Raw genomic sequence first — 26,442 nt, 5'->3', positions numbered from 1 at the left:
ATGACCAGGCGTGCTATGATGCTTTAGAAAACTTTCACAAAACTTATGAGCGGTGGCAAAGCAACTACCGTCGATTCCTCTTTTGCTCCATCGGTGAAGCACCCATCATTGATGACTTGAATGCAAAAGAAAACAATTTTCTAGTGTAAGACAACGTGAGGCTTGAAAATCATGTCAATCTTGCACAAATATTGTCATGAGGCCAGCATAAAAACACCAATGTAATCTATTTGACTCAACGGTACGCACATATGCCTAAAGTAATCCGTGACAACAGTAATATATTGATAATATTTTGTGACATTGACTCTCATGGTCTTAGAAATATTCATTGGACTTGGTGTGCTGCTAATCACACGTAGGATGAATTTCGTGAGACAGTTGCATGGATTAAAATTTAAAAACGTAAAGGCCAGTACAGTTTTCTCACTATTAATTTGACTGGAACTTGCAGGGCATTGTTTGGACACAGACGCATAAATTTAACAATAATTACAATTACATAAAGGGTCTTCCAGCGATGTCCTAGAAGAGTATGAGAAACAACAACTTAAAGCTGCACGTGAATACCAGCAACTGATTCGTAATGTTATTGTAGGTCAAAAAGCGTCCGAGATATGTTATGATTGCGACAGACTCCACGAGATGAGAGATAAATGTAAGCAACGATACGAGCCTCTGTGTTCTGACCATGGTGGAAAGGATGCAGACTTTACCGATGGAGTGTTGCACCAACTGACAGCGGATGCAAATATTGATGATTTACTTGTCCAACTTGTCGATGAATATCTGCATAAGAGTGTATAGACCGATATATAGCGATGTTAAGCTTCAAATAGAAATTGATAGTGCCAATACCAAGTCAGCTTGGATTAATCGCATTATCACATGAAAATGCTCAATTGTTGGCTGTACTGACAGATGCAAAAATACTCCAGATCGTTTCTGCAATGGTGAAGTGGTATTTAATCATGTATCCACACCAAGTTAATTATGCTTCGTCAACACTGACCCAGCCAGCAACAAAGGAAAGACCTGATCGACTGATATTCACCAAAGGCACACTTGTTCGGGTCCATGTATTTACTGCAAACCACCACAAACATACTGCAACCCACCTTATCTGCGAAAATATATTGTAAGTAAACAAAATGTGAAACTCATCATATAATACGTGAAGAAATTTTGAAATGAGATTTACAGCTGCTAAGTGTAGTCATTTTTTCATAATGATTAAAACATCCATTACATTCATTAGATAATTGAAATAAGTCACTTTGACTAGAATTTAGTATATTTCAGTGCATTTTAGTAACTAGGTACGATGTTGCACATAACCTCAACGTCCACAAAGTTGGGGATACTAATATTAGTACCATTTAGTAACTAGATGTGCATTTCTTTTTCATAATTGTTATTATTTGATTTTCCCAAAAATTTGATTGTGCTGGTGATTGCTATCTAAATCATTTTTGTAAAAAAAGTATTTATTGTATTTATGCTCGTCTTATTCTTACATATTATGTCTACAAAATTTCCTAGCAATTTCATGCCTTGCTGACATGAAGGAAGGAGATGTTATTTAAACAGTATTTCACAACATATAGTATTTATTGTTTTTTAACAGATGTTATGTCAATTTATATTTTTTCAAAATAAAAAACTTGTCTCCTCCCCTTGAAATTTAGTAACATGTGGACAAATTCGTTCTATATTAAACATATGAGACCGGGGTATTGATTAAAATTTGTCACATCATCAAAAGACCAGTTAGAAATCATTTTCATTTTGAAATGTGTTTAATTCAAATAATATTTTCTTTCAGTTTTGCGTTCCTGTCTAGTTGAATATATGTATCACAGAAATGCTCAAAGTGAGCTAAATCCTTGTATCTACCATCCAATCTAAAATTGTAGTGTACATCTGAAATCTATGAACTGGAGGTCTACTGCTTAAAATAACAGCTGGTACAAATGTTTATTGCATGTATGTTTTTCTTCAGATTACCAGTCACACCAATTTTTCTTTGGGGCAGTTTTTTTAATTTTAATTTTCATCTGCTGTATTATTTTGCACCCGAGACAAATTTGGAAAGGATATCTCCAAAGCTCTGACAAAGACAAGTTTTTTTTTTCTGTACAAAATGAGACATAAGAGAGTACTGTGATGAGAGAGTACTGTGATATGAGAGTACTGTGATAAGAGAGTACTGTACCATCTACTGGTTTTGACATGGCACTCATTATCATGTAAACGTTTCCATTAAATTAGGCATGCAAACACTTGCTAAGGTCTAACTCACAGCTGGCACAATGCAGCTACTATAAATTGGATTAATACCTCCAATTATTTTACCTCCTCCATGTGAGACTGAAGTTTCACTTTTAATAGGCACTCTTCATCTTATGGTTATTCAAATAGTTTTCAACCTGAATGTAACTGCACTAAGTTGGTAATTTTTCCTGTGTCACCCCCACAACAAATTCAATTCTTATTTCATTTCAGATCTTCAAAATATCTTTCCTGTATTTAATATTCTCATTGGACATGACTTGAATATTATGACTGTATTATCATCTTTGTCTCATAGAATTAAACATTTATCATATTTTATGGTGCTGGGTACGTTTTAAATGTTAAAGGTACGTTGAAAATCCTTATCACACACGTTTTAAATGGCTTAATTTCTATAATTCACAATTTATTGTTAAGGTATTAGTGTAATTAAATGGGTTATCTCCCCTAGTCTATTCTTTTGGAATGAGATATGCAGCTCAGTAACATATCTGAACATGAACACTTCAATGGCATTTGAGATAGTTTATATTTAAATACTGATCTGTGTGATAAACACTGTGCTTTAGAATTAAACTGCATGTTTCCATGTTTTGTCTTCTGCATTTTTATAACACTTTGCCTATTTATTAATATGGGATCTTTTAAAACTTCTTCCTTACATTGCTTTGTTCCATGGAACTATAACATGCAATATAGCAAATCAAATTTAATGATAATGCTCTGTAAGATGGAATAAAGATGAATTTCTATTGAACTCTTTTAGATTTTATTTTTATCATTATTAATTTTGCAAAATTCAATCTTTGTTATAGTTGACAAATGTTTTATTAAACATATTTCATTTTCTACAGACAAAACTAGATCCACTGCAGCTATGTTTTCAGGTGCAGAACAGGAAATCCCCATTTAATGATGCCCTAAAACCTGTTACAGAACACCTACATTTTAAGTCTGATAAAAAGTGAAATAAAATGTTTGCTTTGAATGACAATATAATGCACAAAATATTTTATCTTTCAGCAGTTTAGGTTCTGTGGGAATTTAACCAATGAATCCAATCATATAATCATAATTTATGCTTTTCAAGCATCCTTGTATATAAATAATTGGGTTCTCTCTCTCCCTCTCTCTCTCTCTCTCTCTCTCTCTCTCAGATGCACCTTTTACCAGCAGAATGACCAGATCACAAATTTACCATATGTACTTGCTTATAGCACAAGTTCAACTATAACCTGCACAGACCCCATTGCATAATGTACTGGCAGATCTGGGTCTGTGCAGTTTGCTACCAATAATCACTAGAACAGACAACACAGACCCTGATCTGTGGGAGCATTATGTTAAGGCAGATCAGGATTTTTGCTATTTGAATATATAAGGTAGTGCAAACAATATTTAATTTCTAAATGTTTAAATACATATTTTTACAAAACATTTGCATATATACTTCACAATGGTCCATCAATGATATTAAATATTTTACCAGACACTTGCATATATAATTAAAAATCGTCTATCAATGATATTTTATATATATATATATATATATATATATATATATATATATATATATATATATATATATATATTACCAGACATCTGTATATATAATTCACAATTGTTTGGCTGAACAGAATTTGATAACCAAAGGACAGAGAACATAATATAGCAGGGCATGCTACATCCCATACACTGCTAATACATTTTTTCTCAAATGATATTACTTAACACACATTCCACAGAACCAATAGGACCATTTCACAAAACCAATAGGACCATTCCACAGAACCAATAAGACGATTCCACAGAAACAATAGGACCATTCCACAGAACCAATAGGGCCATTCCACATAACCAATAGGACCATTCCACATAACCAATAAGACCATTCCACAGAACCAATAGGACCATTCCACATAACCAACAGGACCATTCCACAGAACCAATAGGACCATTCCACAGAAACAATAGGACCAATCCACAGAACCAATAGGGCCATTCCACATAACCAATAGAACCATTCCACACAACCAATAGGACCATTCCACACAACCAATAGGACCATTCTGCATAACCAATAAGACCATTCCACAGAACCAATAAGACCATTCATCTTAGGATAATGAGCACTGATACATAAAAATCCAACATTGTCTTATATTTCTGAATTTAATTTAACTTTATTAGTGTGGTACAACAGCTCAAATGCTGGAAAAGAATGGCCACTGATCACAAACATATCATGGTCATGGTTGTCATTGGATGTGATTACCTCCCTATTCCATACTAATAATGTTTACAATTTAAAATGCCATATAATAAATATTATTGTTTTGAGGAGGAGGAGGACCTGGAAGCTTAACCACATGATAATACAAAAAAGTATGCAAAACAAATATACCTTTAGTGACATTAAAGTAAATGAATGGAACAGGATACATATGCAGATGGAAATATATTTGGAAGTACTATGGTAGCCCTCTTATACAGCCACCCTTTCTGCACTAGGAAAGTGGCTTTATAAGACAGGTGGCCTTTCCAGAGGGGGACTAAATTTTTTGTGAGAAGTAGATGTAATGTACGCAGTAAGAAATCTACATACTTCAAAGCATTTAATATCTTTATTTAAAAGTAACATCAATTATTAAAATGTTCTTCTTGTTATAATAATAGACTTATTTGAACTGAATATACATTAATAGTTCTTATTCTTGGTGTAAGCGTGATTTGCAAGCGGGTAATGTTGTCATGCACATTGCAAAACCATTCACAAATGTCATTTAAATCTTGGTACATAAATAATTCTCTTTTCCCACTGCTGCTGAATAACCTCATTATTGTTTTATGACGTTGTTTATTCGAGTCTTTAAAACATAAAATTGTTTTATTCGAGTCTATTCTACATAAACTTTTCTGTCAAGTCCACCCTCCCCACCTCACCCGATGTCGTCAAGTAGAATAACTGACTTTCTTCTAAAATAATGTCTCCATTTACACGATATGTTAATAACTGGTAATAATTTATTCGGATGTTGGTAACTGTATGTGATTTAATTATGCAGACAAAACTTTTGTTGAGTGGACGAAATGGCTTATTCGTAAAGGAAACAATAAATGTGTTGTCACATGATTTTTCAGTCTTTGTCTGGTACTCTGTTTTGTTCATGGTTAATTTCTGTGTGTGTGTTAATACACAAAATCTATTTTTAGCCTATCTTATGATATTGACGATTACGACTGGTTGTAATCATCAAAGAGAAGAACTCGACAGATGTGTGAAGCCCAAAACATTATGAAAACATTGTTGATCCCATTTCCTGTAAACATAGGCTTTTATAGACAGTGATATAAATTAATTTAATTAATATTAAGTTCGTCTTAGTACTTTAGTCAGTAATGGAAACTTGACACTGGCAGACATGTATCAACGATTTATCTGATTTACCTTACATCACGATATGAATTAATTATTGGTTCTGGAAACATTTGAAAAAAATAGTGTCCGTTCATGAAGGGAGTATTTCACATTTTTGTACTAATATGCTGGCCGCTGTTTGCATTAGGGGGGTGGCCGTTTTTTAGATGTACTTTTGAATTCAAACTCATCAGTTCCAATGGATTATGGCCGTAAGAAGTGGGTGGCTGCTAGTCAGGGGGGCCGTCCAAGAGGGGGACTACTGTACACACTTTCAAACACAGCATTGAAAATGTGGGATCAGAAGAAGAAAATAAAACCACTTGAAAATTTACAAATAAGAATATTTTCAAATATCAATTGCATAGCACTACCTAAAATTAGCCAATACAAATGTAAGCACAAGAATATAGAAAGGCATAATCACTTCTGAACTTGTTTTCTTTTCTTTAAACTTTTTTCTTGTGTGAAAAGTGAGCTATAATATACCAGGTGAGAAATTGGCAATTAATGTCATAGCTCCTGTGCTGTCAAAAAAATACATTTGAATAATTTTATTATTATATACAAATAAATTGAATATGAATAAAACAACAGCACCAAAAAGTTGACATGCAAACGATTCCAAAACTATGCATTGTTCAAATTCAACTCTTCTTGTCTGCCTTTTGTGGCGTCCACCATGATACCGAGTGCAGCTAGCTGATTCACAGCAAGGTCGAGGTACTCAGAATCAGGGTATCCAAAGCTTTGAAATACAAATAAAAAATAATTATCAATTTGAAAATGACCCATTAATTTTTATTTCTTCTGATACACTTTTATCAGAGTGAAAGTGGGTGGTAAATACAAAGAGGAATACATACCTCTCTTTGGATTACAAGGGTCATTTGAAAGTCGCCTAAAAAATTAAAACTTTGCCTTCTTCTGTTAGGAGAATAGAAAAAATCTGCCCTGTGATTTGTTTTAGAAGTTCACTGAGTGACAGGAGTTTATGACTTTTGAGATGCTCATTCACACTAGTCGGGTAGTTCCAGTGTTTTGTTGTAACCCAAGGCAAAATGTATTGCATGCATCATGTAGTTGGTGTTGATATTGATTCTGCCATCAGAGTCTTGTGCATTAATAGATGTGTGCTTTAATAGCTGACTGACCTTTAACCCTTTCCCAAGCAAGCTGTCACTGATCAATTAAGTTATCGTTTGATGATGAAACATACCAACTTGTGTTACATCAGTATACATTAGTATGAAACATACCAACTTGTGTTACATCAGCATACATCAGTATGAAACATACCAACTTGTGTTACATCAGTATGAAACATACCAACTTGTGTTACATCAGTATACACCAGTATGAAACATACCAACTTGTGTTACATCAGTATACATCAGTATGAAACATACCAACTTGTGTTACATCAGTATACATCAGTATCAAGCATACCAACATGTGTTACATCAGTATACATCAGTATGAAACATACCAACTGTTGTTACATCAGTATATAAAATAACAATCTGCATTTCAAGAATGGAACTGGTGAAAAGCACTTTCTAACTTAAAGAAAAAATCACAAATTTTAACAGCGATGATGGCATTATTTTCTTCATAAAATCAGTTTAAAACTGTAAGTGAACCTGACATGGGGAAATAACGGCAGACATTATCTAGGAAGTAACACTTCATTAGATTGTCTGTTTTTGTAAATCATTGGGCAAAGATATTAGGGAAAATATATAATTCATAGAATTCTAAATATTATATGATTGGAGATTTATCCTAAAAATGTAATCATGTAGGTAAAAAAATGTATGGGACAGTGCTATGTTGCCGAATATGAGAATGGCTTTAAGGTGAAAACTGTTTCTAACCTCACTCATTTTTTATGAAACATAAAAAAAGCAGTGAGGCAAATACTATTTATGTAGACAAGTAATAAAAATAAAGCCATTTATTTCCAATCCTATCAATGGATTGTTGAAACAAAGCTAGAAAGCAAATGGCTATATTAAGAAAATCCCTCTTTCTAAACACAGATGCACTCACGTGTTGGCTTGTGTCAACTCATTTGGAAAGTAAGCTCTAGTTCATTGATATATCAACACTAATGCATCAGTGTGTTGCCTATGAATAGTTGTGGAAATGTTTTATCAGCAACAAAGAAATTTGGATAAACAGCATAGTATGCATTTGCTCTCATGTACTTGTTACAGCAGTTGCTTCAAACCAGTAGAGAAATCTTTTCAAAAGCCATTTTAAAGCAAATTTTCACGAAGCATAGCAAACAATTCTTGTTTAAGGATAGCTGATTAAGCGTTTTTACTAATATGCAATCACAATACTATAATCTAGTTATGCATATGTGTGATTTGGATTTTTAACACAGCTTGAACAATTTTTCAGTCATATCATTGTGATGTCTGTAGTGTGGCAGTTTATAGTGATGTCTAGCACTGGGACATCATGCTGCAGACAAGTAGCATGATGTCCCACCCTGTCACATTATCCTACACCAGGCCGACCAGTCTTAACACTAACCTCTTAATACAGTGTGACCCCGCTATAGAATGCTCCATTATAACATGAATTTGGAAATAACACGGTCATGGTGTGACTCCCAAAATTTTATATACATATATTTTTTTCGTAAATGAAAAAAAAAATATTTCTTAAAAGTATGAAAAAAAATGTAAAATGTTTATTATCATTTTGGGGAAGAGATCACGTATGAATAATACAAGATGATTGTGGTGTGGCTCTTGAAATTTTATATGTATTTTTCCTGTGCATGAAAAAGTAATTTTTTTCTTCTTAAAACTACGAAAAATAAAGTGTAAAAGGTTTATTCTGTGATTGTATAGGGCTTCGCTAATGTTGCAAACTTGGATTTCTTTCCTTATTGGCAGCAAAATATACCATCTGGCAATTTTTTATTGGCTGTTTAAACCTGTATATACAACCACTGGTTTGGAGTGGAGAAATTCAAAGGCCCCATGAAAGGAAGCCACAATCTGGATATAAAATGCACTGAAATTTATCTAATGTTACATAAACAAATTCTTTGTCCATATTGACAAACCATCTAAACAGTGCATTGTTATATCATAATCCACTTATCTTGACATCTAGCACGAGTACTGTATGTTGTGAGATATCTGCTTTTTTGTTCTTGACTTTTCTGGTAACGGAGATCGACTGGATGAGGCATTATCTTGTAACCTATCTTTCATCGGATTTTTGGCCGCTTGCTTGTAATTATTATATTTACATAGACTGACATTTGTATGTAGATGGTAAGTAAAAGTCCTCTTCTTTTCACATTTTCTGTTATAATCCCTGTCATCAGACCAGAACACCTGCATCTCTATCATCCGTTAACCCCTTGTTAAATTTCAGACACATGCGTGGAAGGCAGCATCATGCTGCTACCACAAATGTATAAAAAAAATAACATGTTACTTACTGGTTTATTCAACAGACAGGGAGGAATAGCAACTAGAATAGAACAAATGACAGCCAATTCCTTTTTAAAAATGTACCCAGATAAAACAATTTGCTGAAATTTCGAAGGAAATAAATTACCTTTGAAGCAGCGATTGTTATGAAAACATTCAGCAAATGGAAAAATATCAGTCTCAACCATGCAATACAATTATTTGCTGCCACAATAATCAATGGGCATTTGTTTGGTTCTCAATAACGCATGCATCCTTCATCAAAGAAAGCCGACTACAATCTTCAGTTGTTGTTGTTGTTGTTGTAGGGTTTAATGCCATTTTTCAGCACACAATAGGCTATACATGGTGGCCAGTATTAATGGTGGAGGAATAACCCGGGAAAACCCCAGAAAGAACCACCAACCCTCGAGAAGCTACTGGCAATCTTTCTCACATACCCACATTGGCCGAATCTGAGACTCGAACCTATGCAGACAGAGATGAGATGGCAGTGATCCGTAACAGAGAGCGCTTTAGACCACTCGGCCACCTTGGCCCCGACTACAATCTTCAATAAAAACAAAGAAGTTTTTTCAAAGGAAGTCAGTACCAAACTTAAATAAAAGTATGGAATCTGATGGATTTTTGCATTTTCCAACGTGACTGGAGCACATTAACTGTGCTGTGAAAGTTTCCTTTTTGCAGGGAGAAAGTGTATGCTTATGAAAGCTACCAATGGCGGCTTAAAATGCAAACTAACTTTTAGACTTGCGACATACTGAAAAGTAAATATGCTTCGTCATTCGTTACGTGATTGTGCTAAGTTTTTCCACTGAATTCAGACCAAAATGACCTGTGACAAAATTATTGAATATTTTAAATCTGTTTTTGTGCATATTTTCAACGGAATCATGTGTATTGTGTATTGTGGATTCAATGTATATGATGAGATTTGCAGGTTAGCACACAGTGTTGATACTCTATTCATGCTATACATTAGATATGATATATAAACAGTATTCACGTATATGTATCATTCATGGTTCTCTAAATAAAGTAAACTATTACATATGCCTTCTCTGTTTTCACTACAGGTGTATTTCTCATTTAATATGCATCGATTTAAGATGATAACTGTGCCAAAGAAATATGTATTTTACTGCCCACTTTTATTACCTACCCATCCTGCACATTTTTGGGGTGTACATGCATCATTTTGTTCAACTAACTGACCTGATTACTTATAACACGGTTCAGTCTATAACACAGTTGGGTTCTATGGCTCCCAACTACCGTGTTATAGCGAGATCACACTGTACTGAGGACCTTGGGGGCAGCTGTTAGTACCATTTTTATAAGTCTTTGGTACGACTTGGCTTGTGTAATCTAGTTACTCTTATCAGTTAAAATTCACTGCTTATGAATGTGATACATTTTTAAACACATACAAAATGTTTTATAAATACAGCAAAGAAAATTTTCTTAAAACCAACGTAAAATGCAGATATGCATAGTGATATATATATATATATATATATATATATATATTGCTTGCCACCTGGATTAAGGATAATGAAAGCAAAAAATACCACTTGCAAATGGACTTTAAAAATTAAGTGTGGTTTTAAGTATTAAAATCCCACAGAACTGCATATTTCAATCAGTTCTGTTTCATTCTCAGCAAATTTGGTTAACGAAATCTCATTTCTAACACGGAAAGAGTAATTTCATTTTTCTTTACATCTGCCACTTTTTGATCTTGACAGAAATGACAACCAATGTAATATACCTTTTGAGACCTCCTTTCCTCTTGGTTTTATGTGACACATCTGCAAACCAAATGCAATTACCCTTCCCCTTCTTTCTGCGGGGGCTGACTCTAAAAAGAAGACCTCTTCGAAATGCCTCAGATAAAAGATGCAGTACCAGTCTGCCTTTGTCATTGTCAGGAAGGAAAGCCATCTGCTTCAGACCGTTGTAGGGTTTACCTGGATTCGGATCACATGTCTGTAAAATTGAGGGACGACTTTTAAGCAAGTCTTGTTTAACTAACTCTATGTATTGTAGACACCATACACATATATTTTTACACTGAAAGGTTATGATAACTTGTTATTAAGGTCATGCACTGAAAGGTCATGATAACTTGTTATTAAGGTCATGCACTGAAAGGTCATGATAACTTTTTATAAATGTTAAAAGTATATATTCTTTTATGAAGGTGATCCATTGATTTGAAAAATTAAAACTTCTGTAAATTAAACAACTTCCTTTCCTTTAAAATTGTCTGCACTGTAAAAAAACCCACACAATTATGTGTTTGTTTCTCCTCTTTACTGGGGCCCCAGTGGCTGAGTTGTCTAAAGTGCTCACCTAAATCAATCACTGTCATATGACCTCTGTACATGCAGATTCGAGTCTCAGGTTCGACCAATGTGGGTATGTGAAAAAGCTGCCAGCAGCTTCCCATGGATTGGTGGTTCTTACTGTTCTAGGTTTTATACTGGCCACCATGTATAGCCTATCTTGCACTGAGAAATGGCATTAAACCTAAAATTCAATCAATTACTAAATCTCCTTTTTATTACTGCTCTCTTGTTGAGTTACCACATTGGCTGGCATATGTGACGAACATCAAATTATAGAGTCATATGCTGGTAAATAGTTATATGCATAATAACTGAATAATGTATATGCATTGTACACCATCAACTTGATGATTGGTTTCTTTCATAAGCTATTTCATAACACACACACACCAAAAAATGTCATCGATATATAATATTATAAGATGAGCTTACTCCAGCATTTTGCTATTTTAATCAAAAACCATATTTTAAGTTTGGAAATTAGATTATCTAAACCTTCAGTCAGGTGATGTCCATGTAAGTGGTAAGACCATTAACATGTCACAGCAAGTGGTAAGACCATTAACATGTCACAGCATGTGGTAAGACCATTAACATGTCACAGTAAGTGGTAAGACCATTAACATGTCACAGCATGTGGTAAGACCATTAACATGTCACAGTAAGTGGTAAGACCATTAACATGTCACAATAAGTGGTAAGACCATTAACATGTCACAGTAAGAGGTAAGACCATTAACATGTCACAGCATGTGGTAAGACCATTAACATGTCACAGAAAGTGGTAAGACCATTAACATGTCACAGTAAGTGGTAGGACCATTAACATGTCACAGCAAGTGGTAAGACCATTAACATGTCACAGTAAGAGGTAAGACCATTAACATGTCACAGCAAGTGGTAAGACCATTAACATGTCACAGTAAGTGGTAAGACCATTAACATGTCACAGTAAGTGGTAAGACCATTAACATGTCACAGCATGTGGTAAGACCATTAACATGTCACAGTAAGTGGTAAGACCATTAACATTACACAGCATGTGGTAAGACCATTAACATGTCACAGCAAGTGGCAAGACCATTAACATGTCACAGTAAGAGGTAAGACCATTAACATGTCACAGCAAGTGGTAAGACCATTAACATGTCACATCATGTGGTAAGACCATTAACATGTCACAGCAAGTGGTAAGACCATTAACATGTCACAGTAAGTGGTAAGAACATTAACATCTCACAGTAAGTGGTAAGAACATTAACATGTCACAGCAAGTGGTAAGAACATTAACATGTCACAGTAAGTGGTAAGAACATTAACATCTCACAGTAAGTGGTAAGAACATTAACATGTCACAGCAAGTGGTAAGAACATTAACATGTCACAGCATGTGGTAAGACCATTAACATGTCACAGTAAGTGGTAAGAACATTAATATGTCACAGTAAGTGGTAAGATCATTAACATGTCACAGCAAGTGGTAAGAACATTAACATGTCACAGCATGTGGTAAGACCATTAACATGTCACAGCAAGTGGTAAGACCATTACCATGTCACAGCATGTGGTAAGACCATTAACATGTCACAGTAAGTGGTAAGACCATTAACATTACACAGCATGTGGTAAGACCATTAACATGTCACAGCAAGTGGCAAGACCATTAACATGTCACAGTAAGAGGTAAGACCATTAACATGTCACAGCAAGTGGTAAGACCATTAACATGTCACAGCATGTGGTAAGACCATTAACATGTCACAGCAAGTGGTAAGACCATTAACATGTTGCAGCATGTGGTAAGACCATTAACATGTCACAGCAAGTGGTAAGACCATTAACATGTCACAGCATGTACAGTGCAACTGAACACCCCTTGCAATCAAATATGTATGCAATCTATCATCACAGACAATTAAAATAATGGTGTAGACCTACTAAACCTAACTTCTCAAAGTTATTAACTTTTGAATAAATTGCAGACCTGATGTTATTCAGGAATGTTGTGTTAATTAATACGAAAATAACTCATATAAATAATTATCACAGAAAATTACAGTATGTAATTGTTAACACTTAAACAGTATTTATTGGAATGGAATCAGGAAAATCCATACAGTGTCTGCTAATCTTGTATTCAATATGCGGCTTGAAATAATTCATTTTATGCATAATAAATACTAACTGTTCTTGGACTATTACAAGAAAATAATAACTTCTGGGTACAACAAATGATATCTATCAAAAACTCTTTCAGAATGACTGGCCTTTTCTTCCTACAATCTGTATTTTACACTGAACTAAAATCTTTTAGCCTATGTTGTGGGGAAAAAACGAGTCTTTACTTTATTGAATAGATTTTCAAAAAAGCTACAATCCGTATTTTTAACGTTCATCATTATTGCTACTTATCACTTATACCGATTGTATTCCAGGAGGAAAAGTGTAGCAGATAACAATGGTGCCATAACCCTCAAATCCAGGCAAACATTTAGCCTCTCTCCTATAGTCCATTGTGCCTTTTGGCTGCTCCCCAATCAGAATGTCATAGGCCACGCAACACATCGGGCACACCGGCTTCACCTGCACTTCCAGACATGCTTTACAGAGAATATGTCCACATCTGGCTTCTTTCAAATTGCCTGATTCTGTCCCTTTGTTGCAAAGGGAACAAACTTGCAGTGTTTCTCTCACTGTGTGAAAGTAATTGTAATTATGTGACTTATATTTAATTAAAAATAACGATATCCAGTTTTATCATAATGCTAATTCATATCTACATCAATAAATTGAGGTATACATTGAGATGCAGAAAGTGTTACAGGAACAATTCATTTAGACTGGAAAACATTAAATTAAGAAAAGGATGTGCATTTTTGTTTTAAGCAGATTTGGAAATAAAATTTAATTTTAAATTCTATTTATTCTGTATGGTAGGGTTGTTTGCTTGCTGTAAAAAGAAACATGACATTTTTTTAAAATTGATCTTAAAAATAGACTATTTTCAGGTACAGTTGAGTAGTTGTGCAATATGATACTATCAAATATGAAGATGAGAAAGGTAAATCTTATTACATACATGAATTGTATCCATTCATACCTATGGGTTGTGGGTTCTTTGTGAGCACTATACATGTACATTGTATGTATGTATGTATGTATGTGTGTGTGTGTGTGTGTGTGTGTGTGTGTGTATGTATGTGTATGTATTTATATATGTATGTTTATGTATGTATGTATGTGTGTGTATGTATGTATGTATGTATGTGTGTATGTATATACATATGTATGTATGTATGTATGTATGTATATGTGAGTGTATGTATGTATGTATGTATGTATGCATGTATATGTGTGTGTATGTATGTATGTATGTATGTATGTATGTATGTATGTATGTATCTATGTATGCATGTGTGTATGTATATGTGTGTATGTATATAGGTATGTATGTATGTATGCATGTATATGTGTGTATGTATATATGTATATATGTATGTATATGTGTGTATGTATATGTGTATGTATGTATGTATATGTGTGTGTATGTATGTATCTATGTATGTATGTATCTATGTATGTATGCCACTGTGCATGTGTTCACATGTGTGTACATGAATTGTCCTGTGTAGGAGTAGCAAATATATTATTAATAAATGATTTGCATTGTCGAAAGACTTGTTTTACAATTCTCAATGAATCGTGTTTTATAGTCCGCAGAAATAAAGCCATTATCTGGTTTTCATCTTTAAGAACTTTAATGACCTGAATGGTAACCATGGAAATGTATTATACCTTCATCTGTCTTTTTATCTTTCCTTGGAAATTTGGATGCCTCGTACAGTCTGAAGCGATACTCACGACCAACCTTCACACCAGACACAAACACCTGAGCTCTGTAGGTCCCAGCCAACTGCCCAGTGTAGTTCAGGTGAAAAGAACAATCTGAGGATGAGTACATCAGGTCCACAAAGGGTGAAACCGGTGTGTATGAGTAATTTAACACTCTTGCTTGAACGTCAACATTGGGTCTAAATATTTCTTTTTTTTCCTTGTCATGTAATTTAACTTTGAGAATTATGCCTTCTTCACCAACAATGCCAGGGAAAGTCTGTATCTGTGACAGAGATGGCTCTATTTCTGAAATATTGACTTGACCTAGACGGTCAACTTTAAATTTGAACTCCTTGTCCTGAACAGTTTTGGCAAAAGCTAAATTTGCAATGGTTCGTGGATATGTATCCTTCTGACGTGAACACAGTTCATCCAGTCGAGCACAAATTCTTGGGGATATCAATAAAAAGTCCTCCACTGTCATTCCACTCTGAGCATATGATGAGAAACTGATGGCCACACTTAACTCTTGTTCAAGGTTTTCAAGACTTGATATTTGCTCCTCTAAAATGACCACTTTTCTCTGAGTCATTTGTTTTAATGTTTTTAATAAATCACTCTCTCTTTGCTCAATAAGCTTCTTATAGCTTTGAAAATCAAAGTTTAAATGTTCTTCCATGTTCTTGGACTGGGTTTCAACTGATTGTATTTCTAGGTCAATGGCTGCCAGAAGAGAGCAGTTATCCTGAAAGATATCCACTGCTTTCTTTGCCAACCCATCAGGGTCATTCTTTCTTTTCATCGGACTCTGCAAGTACTCCATCTGTAAAAGTTTCTTTTTGAAAGGTATTGAAAATTTAAATGATGTAAGGGTATAAAACTAAATTTTATATTGTTTTCTGTTTTATTGTTTAAATGTGCCAATAATTTGCATCAATTTGTTTGAGACAGTGTTTAAAAGGAATATGGACAAGGACTATAACCAAGTCAACAAATATTAATTCTGATTTTATCCTGCCTCCCACTGGTATGTTCAATATATTTTCAACAGGCGATGTATTGTATTCTTAACACAAAATAGATAATTGTGTAAAAAATATACCAAATTATGGAGTATTAACCAGTAAATTATCTGGCACCCTTGCTAGATGAGAGAGAGATATAGGGATAGAGAGATAAAATCTTTTGATGTGAAAATGAGAACTTATGCAATAATTAAGAACAGCTTACATCAAAGTAGAACATGACAAACAGTAAGAAAATAACACATATTTAAAAGAAACTAACAATTGCCTGATAAATAAACAAAATATAATTAAGTGTGTAAGACTTTTCATTAAGAAACATATATCAAAAATTTCTCCAATTGTCTCTTAACTCTTGTCAGCAATAGGTGCAAAATGTGTGTGTGTGTGTGTAAACATATGTGATGGATGTAGTATATATATTTCAACTCTATAGGAATGTTTGAACATGCTCAAGTATGTGTGTATGTGACTGACAGACAGACAGACAAAGAGTCTCACCTGTAAGCTTTCATCCTCCTTGCACTCCTCTGTTGTCTCATCCATGATTTCCTTGGAGATATTTGTGTTGTTTACCTGTGCCTCTATATATATTGTCTCTTTTAAAGCAACATGGCAAGTCAAATCATCTCATCGCCTAATAATCAAACTACTTGAAATGGAACAGGCACTGAAATATTGGACATGCATTAAACAATATTTATTATTTTTATTTTTCAGTGTCTGAAGTCTAATGTAAGATGCAATAGATAAATGTCACACTGACATTAATAAACAGAATAATATGGTATATATTAAAAGAGAATAAAATGGAAAATGTAGATGAACCAGAGTTTTCAAAAAATGATATCCCCTTTAAAACAGTTTGAAATTCTTTTTAAAATATATATATATATATATATATATATATATATATATATATATATATATATATATATATATATATATATATAAAGAATACAAATCATATAGCGAATAACAGTCCTTTCATGTGCACTGGATCCATCAACCAGCAAGAGATCACGTTTGTCAGGGATTGATTAAGATAAATATAATAAACTGAAGTGCATAACTAGTATCTAGCTAGCCTAAGTGCTTCTGACTCTTAATGAGTCTTTTTCAAAGGCAAATACTAAACATAGACAAGACAAACAAATAAAACAGACAAACCATTGTCTTTGTGAAACTTTGCATGACTATGACTTGTTGCAGATGCATCCAATTCTCATACAAGCACTTCCACAAAAATATAATGAACTCTGTGACTTGTTTCATTATACACTCAACAAACCATCCCAGTACCTGCACCACCCAGTTTAATTCCAGCTAAAAATATTAATGTTCTCCAACAAATTAAAGAAATATTTGCATTTCAAATGAAGCACTATATGACAAAGTCATGAAAATATAACAGTTCTTTACTGTTCTATTAGTTTTGCTTTTACTTATAAAAAAATTAAATGACAATTCCCAGTTAATAATTAGATCTAAAGATAGATTCAGGAAAAGCAGACAAAAGTACAACTATTAAAACAGTAATTTCATGAATGTAATATTTCTGTTCCATTTTGAAGTGTTAATTACCAAAATTTTTATATTTAAACAGAATCGTTACGTTTTTGTTATGATTTCCTGTGTGAAACACTTAACCATTTGCACCTGAAGCATTAATTAACCACCAGTATCTATTTTGATTTGAATTGATTCAAATCAATTTCATTTAAATCAGTAAGGTAAGATTTATTCAACACTGGCATGATTTAAAACTACATTTTAACAAAAGCTCAAAATGAGCTTTTTACTGACATTAAGACAAATGAGTCAATACAGCAAGCATAATTTTGCAAGACATACAAACAGAACATAATACATATACAATGGGACAAAATACACAGCGCATAACCTGAAACAAGAGCAAACAACGCATTTTTAAAGACAGTAATTAAAAAGAAATTTTGTATCAGTATTATCTGGATAATTAAAACCACCGTTTTGGATAATTTCGACAATTAAATAAAATAATAAGAATGGTAAAATTTTTAATATAAATTAAATACAGAAGAACAAAATTATGAGTAAAACACATACTGTGATGCATCTTATGTCATAATTAAAGAGAAAGGAGTTAACAGTAAGGCTGTCAATAGTGTATCACATGGGGGGAGAGTGATTACACATATTACATTCATAATCTTTACCATTCCAGGATAGAAATAATGATCTAAATCAATTAAAATGTGAGTGCTCTCTAAATGATTAAGTAATGGGAGCTGTATTGGCATTTTTGCCTTAAGTAAAAGTTTATGATAGTTATTTGTAAAATCATCACATACAAATATCATAGCAGGCTCATGTATTTTTTTTTTTCTAGTAGTGTTCATGCCACTGCAGAAATGTCATGCTAAGAGACAGAAATTGACACTGGTGACGATAAAAGTATGAAAAATTGTCAGTTTGCTGAGTCTACTTAGCTTCTGACCAGTATGTTTCAAGACAGTTGCCTTGAAGCTTTCGTACAAAGATTTTACATGTGTGTTTCGACTGCAGTTGAAAGTCAGTCAGTTCCTATCAGTTTAACAATTTCTTCACAGTTTATGACAGCACTGTTTCGTCAATGCGGGTACGTGAGAAAGCTTGCCAGTAGCTTCTCGTGGGTCAGTGGTTCTTTCCGGGGTTTTCCCGGGTTCTTCCTCCACCATTTATACTGGCCGCCATGTATATCCTATCTTGTGCTGAAAAATGGCGTTAAACCCTACCACAAAAACAACAACGCTGTTTATGGTATGTATAAGCTTCATACTGAATCTTATGTTACCCACAGCCAGTGCTTGAATCTGTTCTGGGTTGGCTAGCATTTTGCTCACTGTGACTGTGAACCAGCTAATCTGAAAGTTGGACTTTGCTTCAAGTGTGTCAAAATCGGGTGAGAAAAGGACAAATTGTTTTCGTTGCCATATCTATAATGAGCCATATCTAATAAAACTGAAGATATATTTGGTAAAAGCATTAAAAATAAATATATATTTCAACGCTGATGTCACATAGGCCTTCTTGTTTGGGAGACAGATCAGGTTTTCACCAAGAATAAAAATCCTAGAATAAACATACGGATAAAAAAAATAATGTGTGTGTGTGTGTGTGTGTGTGTGTGTGTGTGTGTGTGTGTGTTAAGAACAAAACTGATCATACGGCTTCAATAACCTAATGCAAATACATGAACGTTGCCAACAGCTTGTTTATAAACACGAACATACCTTTAACACGAAATTCCATTACACACGAATTTGAGCACTGTTCTGTTCGAAACAGAGATACGTCCCTTTCCTTCTGCAAGCATAAAATCTTAGTCAATTTTAGGTCGAAAAGAAGTTCGCATCTTTACTGTCAATACTGAATTTCCACTCACGTTACGCACCTCGATTTAGGTAAAATATAAGATCATGCTAAGGTTATTAAAAACCTAAATTTGGCAACCATTCGTTGAAAAATTCGCTTGATGATGACGTACAAATTGCTCTCATGTAGGGGAATCCTTGTTCTAAATATAGATACTACCGGAAACCCCAAAGCAGTATCGTGATTCGTTATGTAGGATTAAATGACTGGTTGAATATTTATCGATGTGTACATTTCATCTAATCACTCCCAAAGCAAATAAAGTCTGAAGGATTTTATGCTAACTTTGTGAGTGATTAGGTAAATTTACACATCGAAAAATACCAAGGACTTCACTTACTTTTTGTGTGATCAGGTAAAAATGTGTACACATGGAAAAATATCCAACCTAGTCTAACAAATAGGTCTGCGCTTTTCTTTCTTTCTTTATTTCTTCTTTTTTTTTTAACTTTTTTAATTTTGTTTGGCTGTTGTCTTACTGCTGTCAAGAATTTTGATTTTTTTTTTGAGCGGAGACCTATTTATTGGTCTATACCCAACCGTGATCATTTAATCCTTTTAATTCCAATTTACTTTTCTTTTTTGTTTCTTTTTTTTTTTCTTCTTCATCATATCAACATATTTCATTAACAAAACATTCACTTTTTGGTACCTCTAAGTTTTCTTTCATTCACTTAAACTGAATACGTAACTCGATCTTTGCTAGGCAAGAGTCATTGAGTCCTTGTATAGTATAAACACAATTGTGTCCATTTTTAGTGAGATACATTGCTCGTGGTATGACACTGACCTTGAATAAAAGCCGGTGAAACATTGTTGAAGCAAAATACATTAATTTCTCAAGACTGGCTTGTAAAGCCTGCCATTTGCTTTCTTTTGCAAAAAGGGCGAGTGTTGGAATGCAGGAATGACTGTGCAATTGCATTGTTTTAACTTCTATATAATGGCGATTTTAATCACGTTTTGGTCGGAAAATACAAAGGTGGGTAGGTGGGCTTTATTATTATGGTGTAAGACGTTGGTATAGATAAAGCTTCACGTAAAATTACCTATTCACTGGGAAGCAAAAGTGGTTTGCAGAATTTACTGATGTAATTTTTTTTAAAAAAGTCTTGATCAGTATCACGTGACCGTTTATATCCAATCTTCAGTCCATTAATAGAAATTGGAATTATTTTTTGTATAAAATGTCAGCTTACATAACGCCGCTTGGGCGTCATTTGATGGGTGATTCGGTATCTGACTGTTTACACCACGCTAAACTCACGGAAAAATAAATCCCATTCAACTCTAAAATAACATTATCACCAAAGCTTCGTATATCTGGTTTGCTGCTCCATCAAAATGACTCACTTTTGTCCCTCACGATTGGGGTCTGAGGGTTTAAAATAATCAAGTACCTGTAAGACCGCCAAAAGGAAATGGTTACGGTTGATTATATTGAAGTTACTCTTTCCGACCTTAACATTCGAAGTGGAATCTGTCTTAATGTTGTGTTCGGTTTAAATTTTAGAGGATTTATTGTTTAAATTATTCACTGGAATTACAAAGTGCTCCTTAATACTTCTGGGACTATATCACTATTTGAAGATTAGTGTAAATTCATTTAATGATGTTTTGGATTATATCATTGTGATACATCAAGACTGTTAATATTTCTCTACATTCTTTGCTATTGGTACATCAGCATATTCAAAATTGGAATTCATTCGGATCACCAGTGGAATTAATTTGATACTTTTGGTGATAGAACTTTTGGGACTATTTGGGATTTAATTCACAACACTTTAAGTTATTTTTAAAATTGTCACTTGATATTCAAGGGAAATTACTTATTTGTTGAATTTTACAAACCTACTGGTTTTCTCTCATTTCTATTACAGACAGTAAGAGATTATATTCTCAGTATCTATAAATTAAATTTTTGAAATGTAACCAACTTTGACAGTTTTATCCAAGCAGGTTTCCTTCCATTGCAAGATTATAAGGATGTTCTGTGTTGGTTGACCGAATGGATGTTTCTGATTTTCTGAAATGAATATCACTTTGAGCATTACTGGACCTTTGGTATGGTATAAACAAGTAGTGGGCAGTTATGTTGTTGGCTCTCCTATGTGTGGTCTAGAAGGCGTTATACAAGGCTAAATTTGTTGTCTATATACGGCTGTTGCCCCATGGTTGTCGATGAGATAGTGAATTATATTAGGTGTATAAATCTTGTATGAATCTGTCACAGTTGCACGAGTTTAGCTTCTGTGTATGGTACATATAGTTGGCTCATATTTGGAATACTTGTTGAAGCTTGTATTTGGGAACACTAGCTGAAGCATTCCACAACACAAAAGGACTGGAGACATTGCAACACTATATTGGGTTAAAAGAATTTGAAGGAATTAAAAAAAATTCCATTCCTTCCCTTTAACTGCCGAGCTTTGATGCCATCAATAATATTCTTCAGCGATAATAATATTTTAATATTAGCTGATGTGGTATCCATGCTAACTGTCAACTTGGCATCGTTTTCATTCAGGATAAAGGATGTATTATTAGAAGTCTTTTGGCAAAAGAAACCATGTCATAAAGATCATCCATTTAAGAGGAGTTGTGACAACATTTTTAAGACAGCCGTCGTGACAGCGATATTGGCTGTACGACTGGCGCGATTTTCATTTAGGTCGTGGTGAAAACCCAAGGCAATAATAACCATTCATTTGGAGGGTGGGGGTAGTGACAACAATACCTGTAAGACAGCCGTGGCAGCAATATTGGCTGAATGAACGGCACCATTTACATTTAAGAACAACTATGTATCGTAAGAAGTCTATTGACAAAAAACCCATGTTGACAGGACGAGAGATAACCACATTTTCAATCTGTGACTTTCCATTCAGAAGTAGCAATAACAAGATTTTCAAGATGGCTGCTGTAGCGGCCATATTGGATGTCACATTGCCGCCATTATTATTCAAAACCAACTGGACATCAAAAGTCTTCTTGTGAAAACCCCAAATCAATATGACTTTATGTTCAAGTTGAGTTGTGATAAAAATCATTCTAAGATAGCTGTGTTGATGTTTCTATTGGATGTCAAATCAGCACCATTTTTTTTTCAGGGCCAGTTAAACATAATAGAAAGTCTTTTAGAGAAAACCCATGTTGATATGACCATTAAGGAGGAAGAGGTACGAAAAACAATATTTTCAAAATGGATGCCATGATTTATTTGTATTTGACTTCAAACTGGCGTCAGTTTCATCTGGAACCAACTAGACATCATACGAATTCTTTTAGTAAAACCCCAGTGTTGATCTGACCGTCTTTGTAGGAGAAATAGCGATAACAGAAGTTTCAAAATGGATTCCTCGGCGGCCAAATTGGTAGTAAGATTGGCATTATTTTCATTACTTTCAAATAGACATTACAGAAATTCTTTGAGTGAAAACCCTATGTTGATATGACATTCCATTCACACGAGGTACACGTAACAATATTTACAAAATGACAGCCATATTAGATGTCAGACCAGCGCAATTTTATTTAGAAAATCTTTAGCGAAATCGCCATGTTGATATGACCAATTATGTAGGAAGACTATCGAAAACTATTTTCAAGACATCTGTCCTGTCGGTCGTATTGGATATCAGATCAGCACAATTTTCATTCATGACCAGTTGCGGACCAATTCTCATTCATGACCAATTGCGGATCAATTTTCATTCATGATCTTTCAGGACCAATTTTCATTCAGGACCAATTGTGCATCATCAGAAGACTTTTAGAAACGAAAAAAAGACACAACCTAATTTTGATTTTACCATCACTTTAGGAGGTGTAGCGATAACAACATTTTCAAGATGGCCGGTGCATCGGCCAGATTGGATGTCTGGGCAGCACCACTTTCATTAATAAACAACTAGGCATCAAAAGAGTGTTTCGTGAAAACCTCATTTTGATATGATCATAGGACGTTGCTGTTGTTCTTTGGGGTTTAATGCCATTTTTCTGCTCAAGATGGGCTATACATGGCGGCCAGTAGAATTAGCAGAGGAAGAACCGCAACAACAACAAATGACATTAAACCCCAAGCAACAACAGTGGTTCACTGACCCACGGGAAGCTCCTGTGAGCTTTCTCCCACACCCACATTGGAAGAGCCCGAGACTACAACCCACGTTGACAGAGGTGAGATGGCATGTAGGACGAATATCGATAACAAGATTTGCAATATGGCCGCCATGGCGACCATATTAAAATCTAGATTGGCACCATTTTCATATAGGACTTACTAGACATCACTAGAAGTGTTTTAATGAAAACTACATGTTGATATGACATCTATTCCGGAGACGTAGCTATAAACAAGATTTTTAATTTGGCCGCTATGACGAGTATTTTCATTTAGGGCCGCCTAGATCAAAGGATCAATGTGTGAGCAAGGTTTTAGGTCAATCGTCCAAGTAGTTTAGGTGGAGTAGCGATAAAAAATATTTGCGCTGACAGACGGACGGAAGGACCTCGGACGACATCCCATAAATTGTTCTGGTCTAATACCAGTGGAGCTATAAAGGTCATGGAATATAATAAATCTGTTTGTAGGCTATATTTCCTAAAAGCGAAAGGTGAAAACTTTAACATAACATTAGCACACAGCGACGATACGTAAGATAAAGAAATGAAACAATGGACAATTTTAGGAATAAATAATAATACAGTGTCATGATAAAACTGGGGCAGAGAAGGAATACCACTTTATAACTATAAAGATCCATGCAAAATCGTATAAGTTTGTGTATAGAGGGATAGATCGATGCATTTAAAGATTTAGAAGTTTTAATTTTCCTGGAATTTTCCTTTGTTTCACCAACGTTTTGTTGATTTATCATCCATTCCCTATTGGAACATAACCATATCTATTAATAATTCTCTCAATCGCACCTAATATAAATTAAAATTGATTTGTATCCATGCGATATGTGTGTGCGCGCGACGCGCGCGCACGCTGGCGCGCTTGGATAGGCAGAACTGTAGTTTTCATTCAGTTTTCTCAATGTGATTACTATATTTGAACCTGGAAGTAATACAGTATGTGCTTTCTTTTCAAAACTGTTATACCTTGTTCTTTACATTTTGCCATTAGTGCTAATGGAAATACAAGGTGATACACTATAACATATTGTAGCAATTAGCAAATTATATTAAATGGTTCTTACCAAAGTGTTACAATTATGCGTATTCAGGAACAATGCAGACATATCATACCGCCTGCTATATACTTATATACTAGATATCATGAAAGGGCGGGCGCTGTGTATAAACCACTTAGTCTGAGAACAGTTATTTCTGGACTTTAGCTTAGTGAGACTAGCGTTAGGTGGCGTTACGATAGCGATAAGTCAACAGTTCTACTCTACGGGTTACTAGTGTATGACATAAGGTGGCAAAGCTAACAGCATACAAAATTTCTTTCACTCAAAAATGCTTGCCAACCGAAACATGGAAACAAGGCTCGGGGAACCTATATACATGTATTTTAATTTGAATGTCGTACGGCTGACGTGCATTTGAACCTATTTAATCGACCATATTGAATAAATGCTAGTACAAAACTTCCAAAGGCAATCAATGCTTCCTCGATACTTTTTGATGAACACAAATCAGAAAGTTCACTGGTACCCCCACTCTATGCGAGAATAGTAGAGTAGGGCTGTATAGGGACTATGGAAAACCCAGTCAAAAAGGTTGTGTGGCAGTAAAGGGACAAAGGAAATCCCAGTCATAAAGATCATGGGGCTGTATAGGGACAATGGGACTTACCATTAATACAGGGACAAACAACAGGAATGGAACAGGTAAGGTGATGTCACGGTACTGTAGATTGGTAACAATGTAGCAAGGGGCTGACCTCAATCGGACCAAACAGCGGGGAAAAAACCTAGAACGCTTGGCAGGACATATATATATATATATATATATATATATATATATATATATATATATATATATATATATATATATATGTAACACATACAACATACATAGATGGATGAACATCAGTATATCACACAAACAACTATACCACCGACTAACAAAATTTTTGGCAAGAAAACAAATGTTTTCGAGGCACATGAGTGGCCCTGAAAAAGAGTCTTTGGGTTTTTGCTTCTATTTTCTCCAGTTCTTCAACCATCGCCTCACTTTCTCAATTATTCCTTTCTTCTTCTTCTTCTTCTTCTTCTTCTTCTCTTCTGGTGTCCAGTCAGGATGTCCCATCAATCTAAATTTTTCCTGCACCTTCATCCAGTTTTGGTTCATTTTTTCAAGTCCTCTTTTTCTTGCTGTTTTTTTTTCTTCTCAATCTCTCTTTAGCCCAGTTATCTTTAATCTTTTTCACCTCTTCTTACAGCACTTTTCTCATCATTTCTTCTCTATTTATTTAATTGATCTAGCCCCCACTTTACAAAAACCCACTCGGTGAAAATCAATATGTCTTGTAAAAAGCACCTCACTTTGATCACATTATCAAGTGCCTGCTTAAATGTTTCCACTCTCACATACTTAGGCTTAATAAAGTCACTTAAATGTTTCCACTCTCACATACTTAGGCTTAATGAAGTCACTTAAGTTTTCTACCTCCTCCTATAACATTCCTTTCACTAGATCCC

The 26,442-nt window shown here is 34.4% G+C and overlaps 1 protein-coding gene and 1 long non-coding RNA gene across 3 annotated transcripts; one reads left to right on the top strand and one right to left on the bottom strand.

The window, feature by feature from the left end:
• Positions 1-4,900: 4,900 nt before the first annotated feature.
• On the bottom strand, positions 4,901-19,894 carry LOC149792911 (uncharacterized). 2 transcript variants are annotated; one of them, XM_089966743.1, is made up of 6 exons: positions 19,639-19,894; positions 16,886-17,054; positions 15,321-16,182; positions 13,947-14,218; positions 10,946-11,163; positions 4,901-6,461 (listed from the first exon to the last, which is right to left on the bottom strand). In XM_089966743.1, the coding sequence occupies exons 2-6, from the start codon at positions 16,928-16,930 to the stop codon at positions 6,344-6,346; spliced, it is 1,515 nt and encodes a 504-aa protein (XP_089822869.1). In that variant the 5' UTR covers positions 16,931-17,054; positions 19,639-19,894; the 3' UTR covers positions 4,901-6,343. The 2 variants fall into 2 exon arrangements, with proteins under 2 accessions (XP_089822869.1, XP_089822870.1); XM_089966744.1 differs by lacking the exon at positions 19,639-19,894 and adding an exon at positions 19,204-19,270.
• On the top strand, positions 19,064-24,991 carry LOC149792910 (uncharacterized). Its single transcript, XR_016422673.1, has 2 exons — positions 19,064-19,165; positions 22,894-24,991. It is a non-coding gene; the product is annotated as an uncharacterized LOC149792910 (long non-coding RNA).
• The last annotated feature ends 1,451 nt before the right edge of the window (positions 24,992-26,442 follow it).

The sequence above is a fragment of the Sinohyriopsis cumingii genome, chromosome 8, assembly GCF_028554795.1.
Source record: "Sinohyriopsis cumingii isolate HCF-2022 chromosome 8, ASM2855479v2, whole genome shotgun sequence".
NCBI lineage: Eukaryota > Metazoa > Mollusca > Bivalvia > Unionida > Unionidae > Sinohyriopsis > Sinohyriopsis cumingii.
This window is presented reverse-complemented; position numbering and strand designations above follow the sequence as displayed.

What these genes read in the sequence shown, in the direction of transcription:
- LOC149792911 (XM_089966743.1), bottom strand. Translation starts at nt 16,930, where the DNA reads ATGGATGAGACAACAGAGGAGTGCAAGGAGGATGAAAGCTTACAG. An exon ending in AGATAAAAAGACAGATGAAG is followed by an intron (nt 14,219 to 15,320) that starts GTATAATACATT and finishes ACTTTCACACAG; the next exon opens with TGAGAGAAACACTGCAAGTT. An exon ending in AGGAAAGGAGGTCTCAAAAG is followed by an intron (nt 6,462 to 10,945) that starts GTATATTACATT and finishes TGTATTTCAAAG; the next exon opens with CTTTGGATACCCTGATTCTG.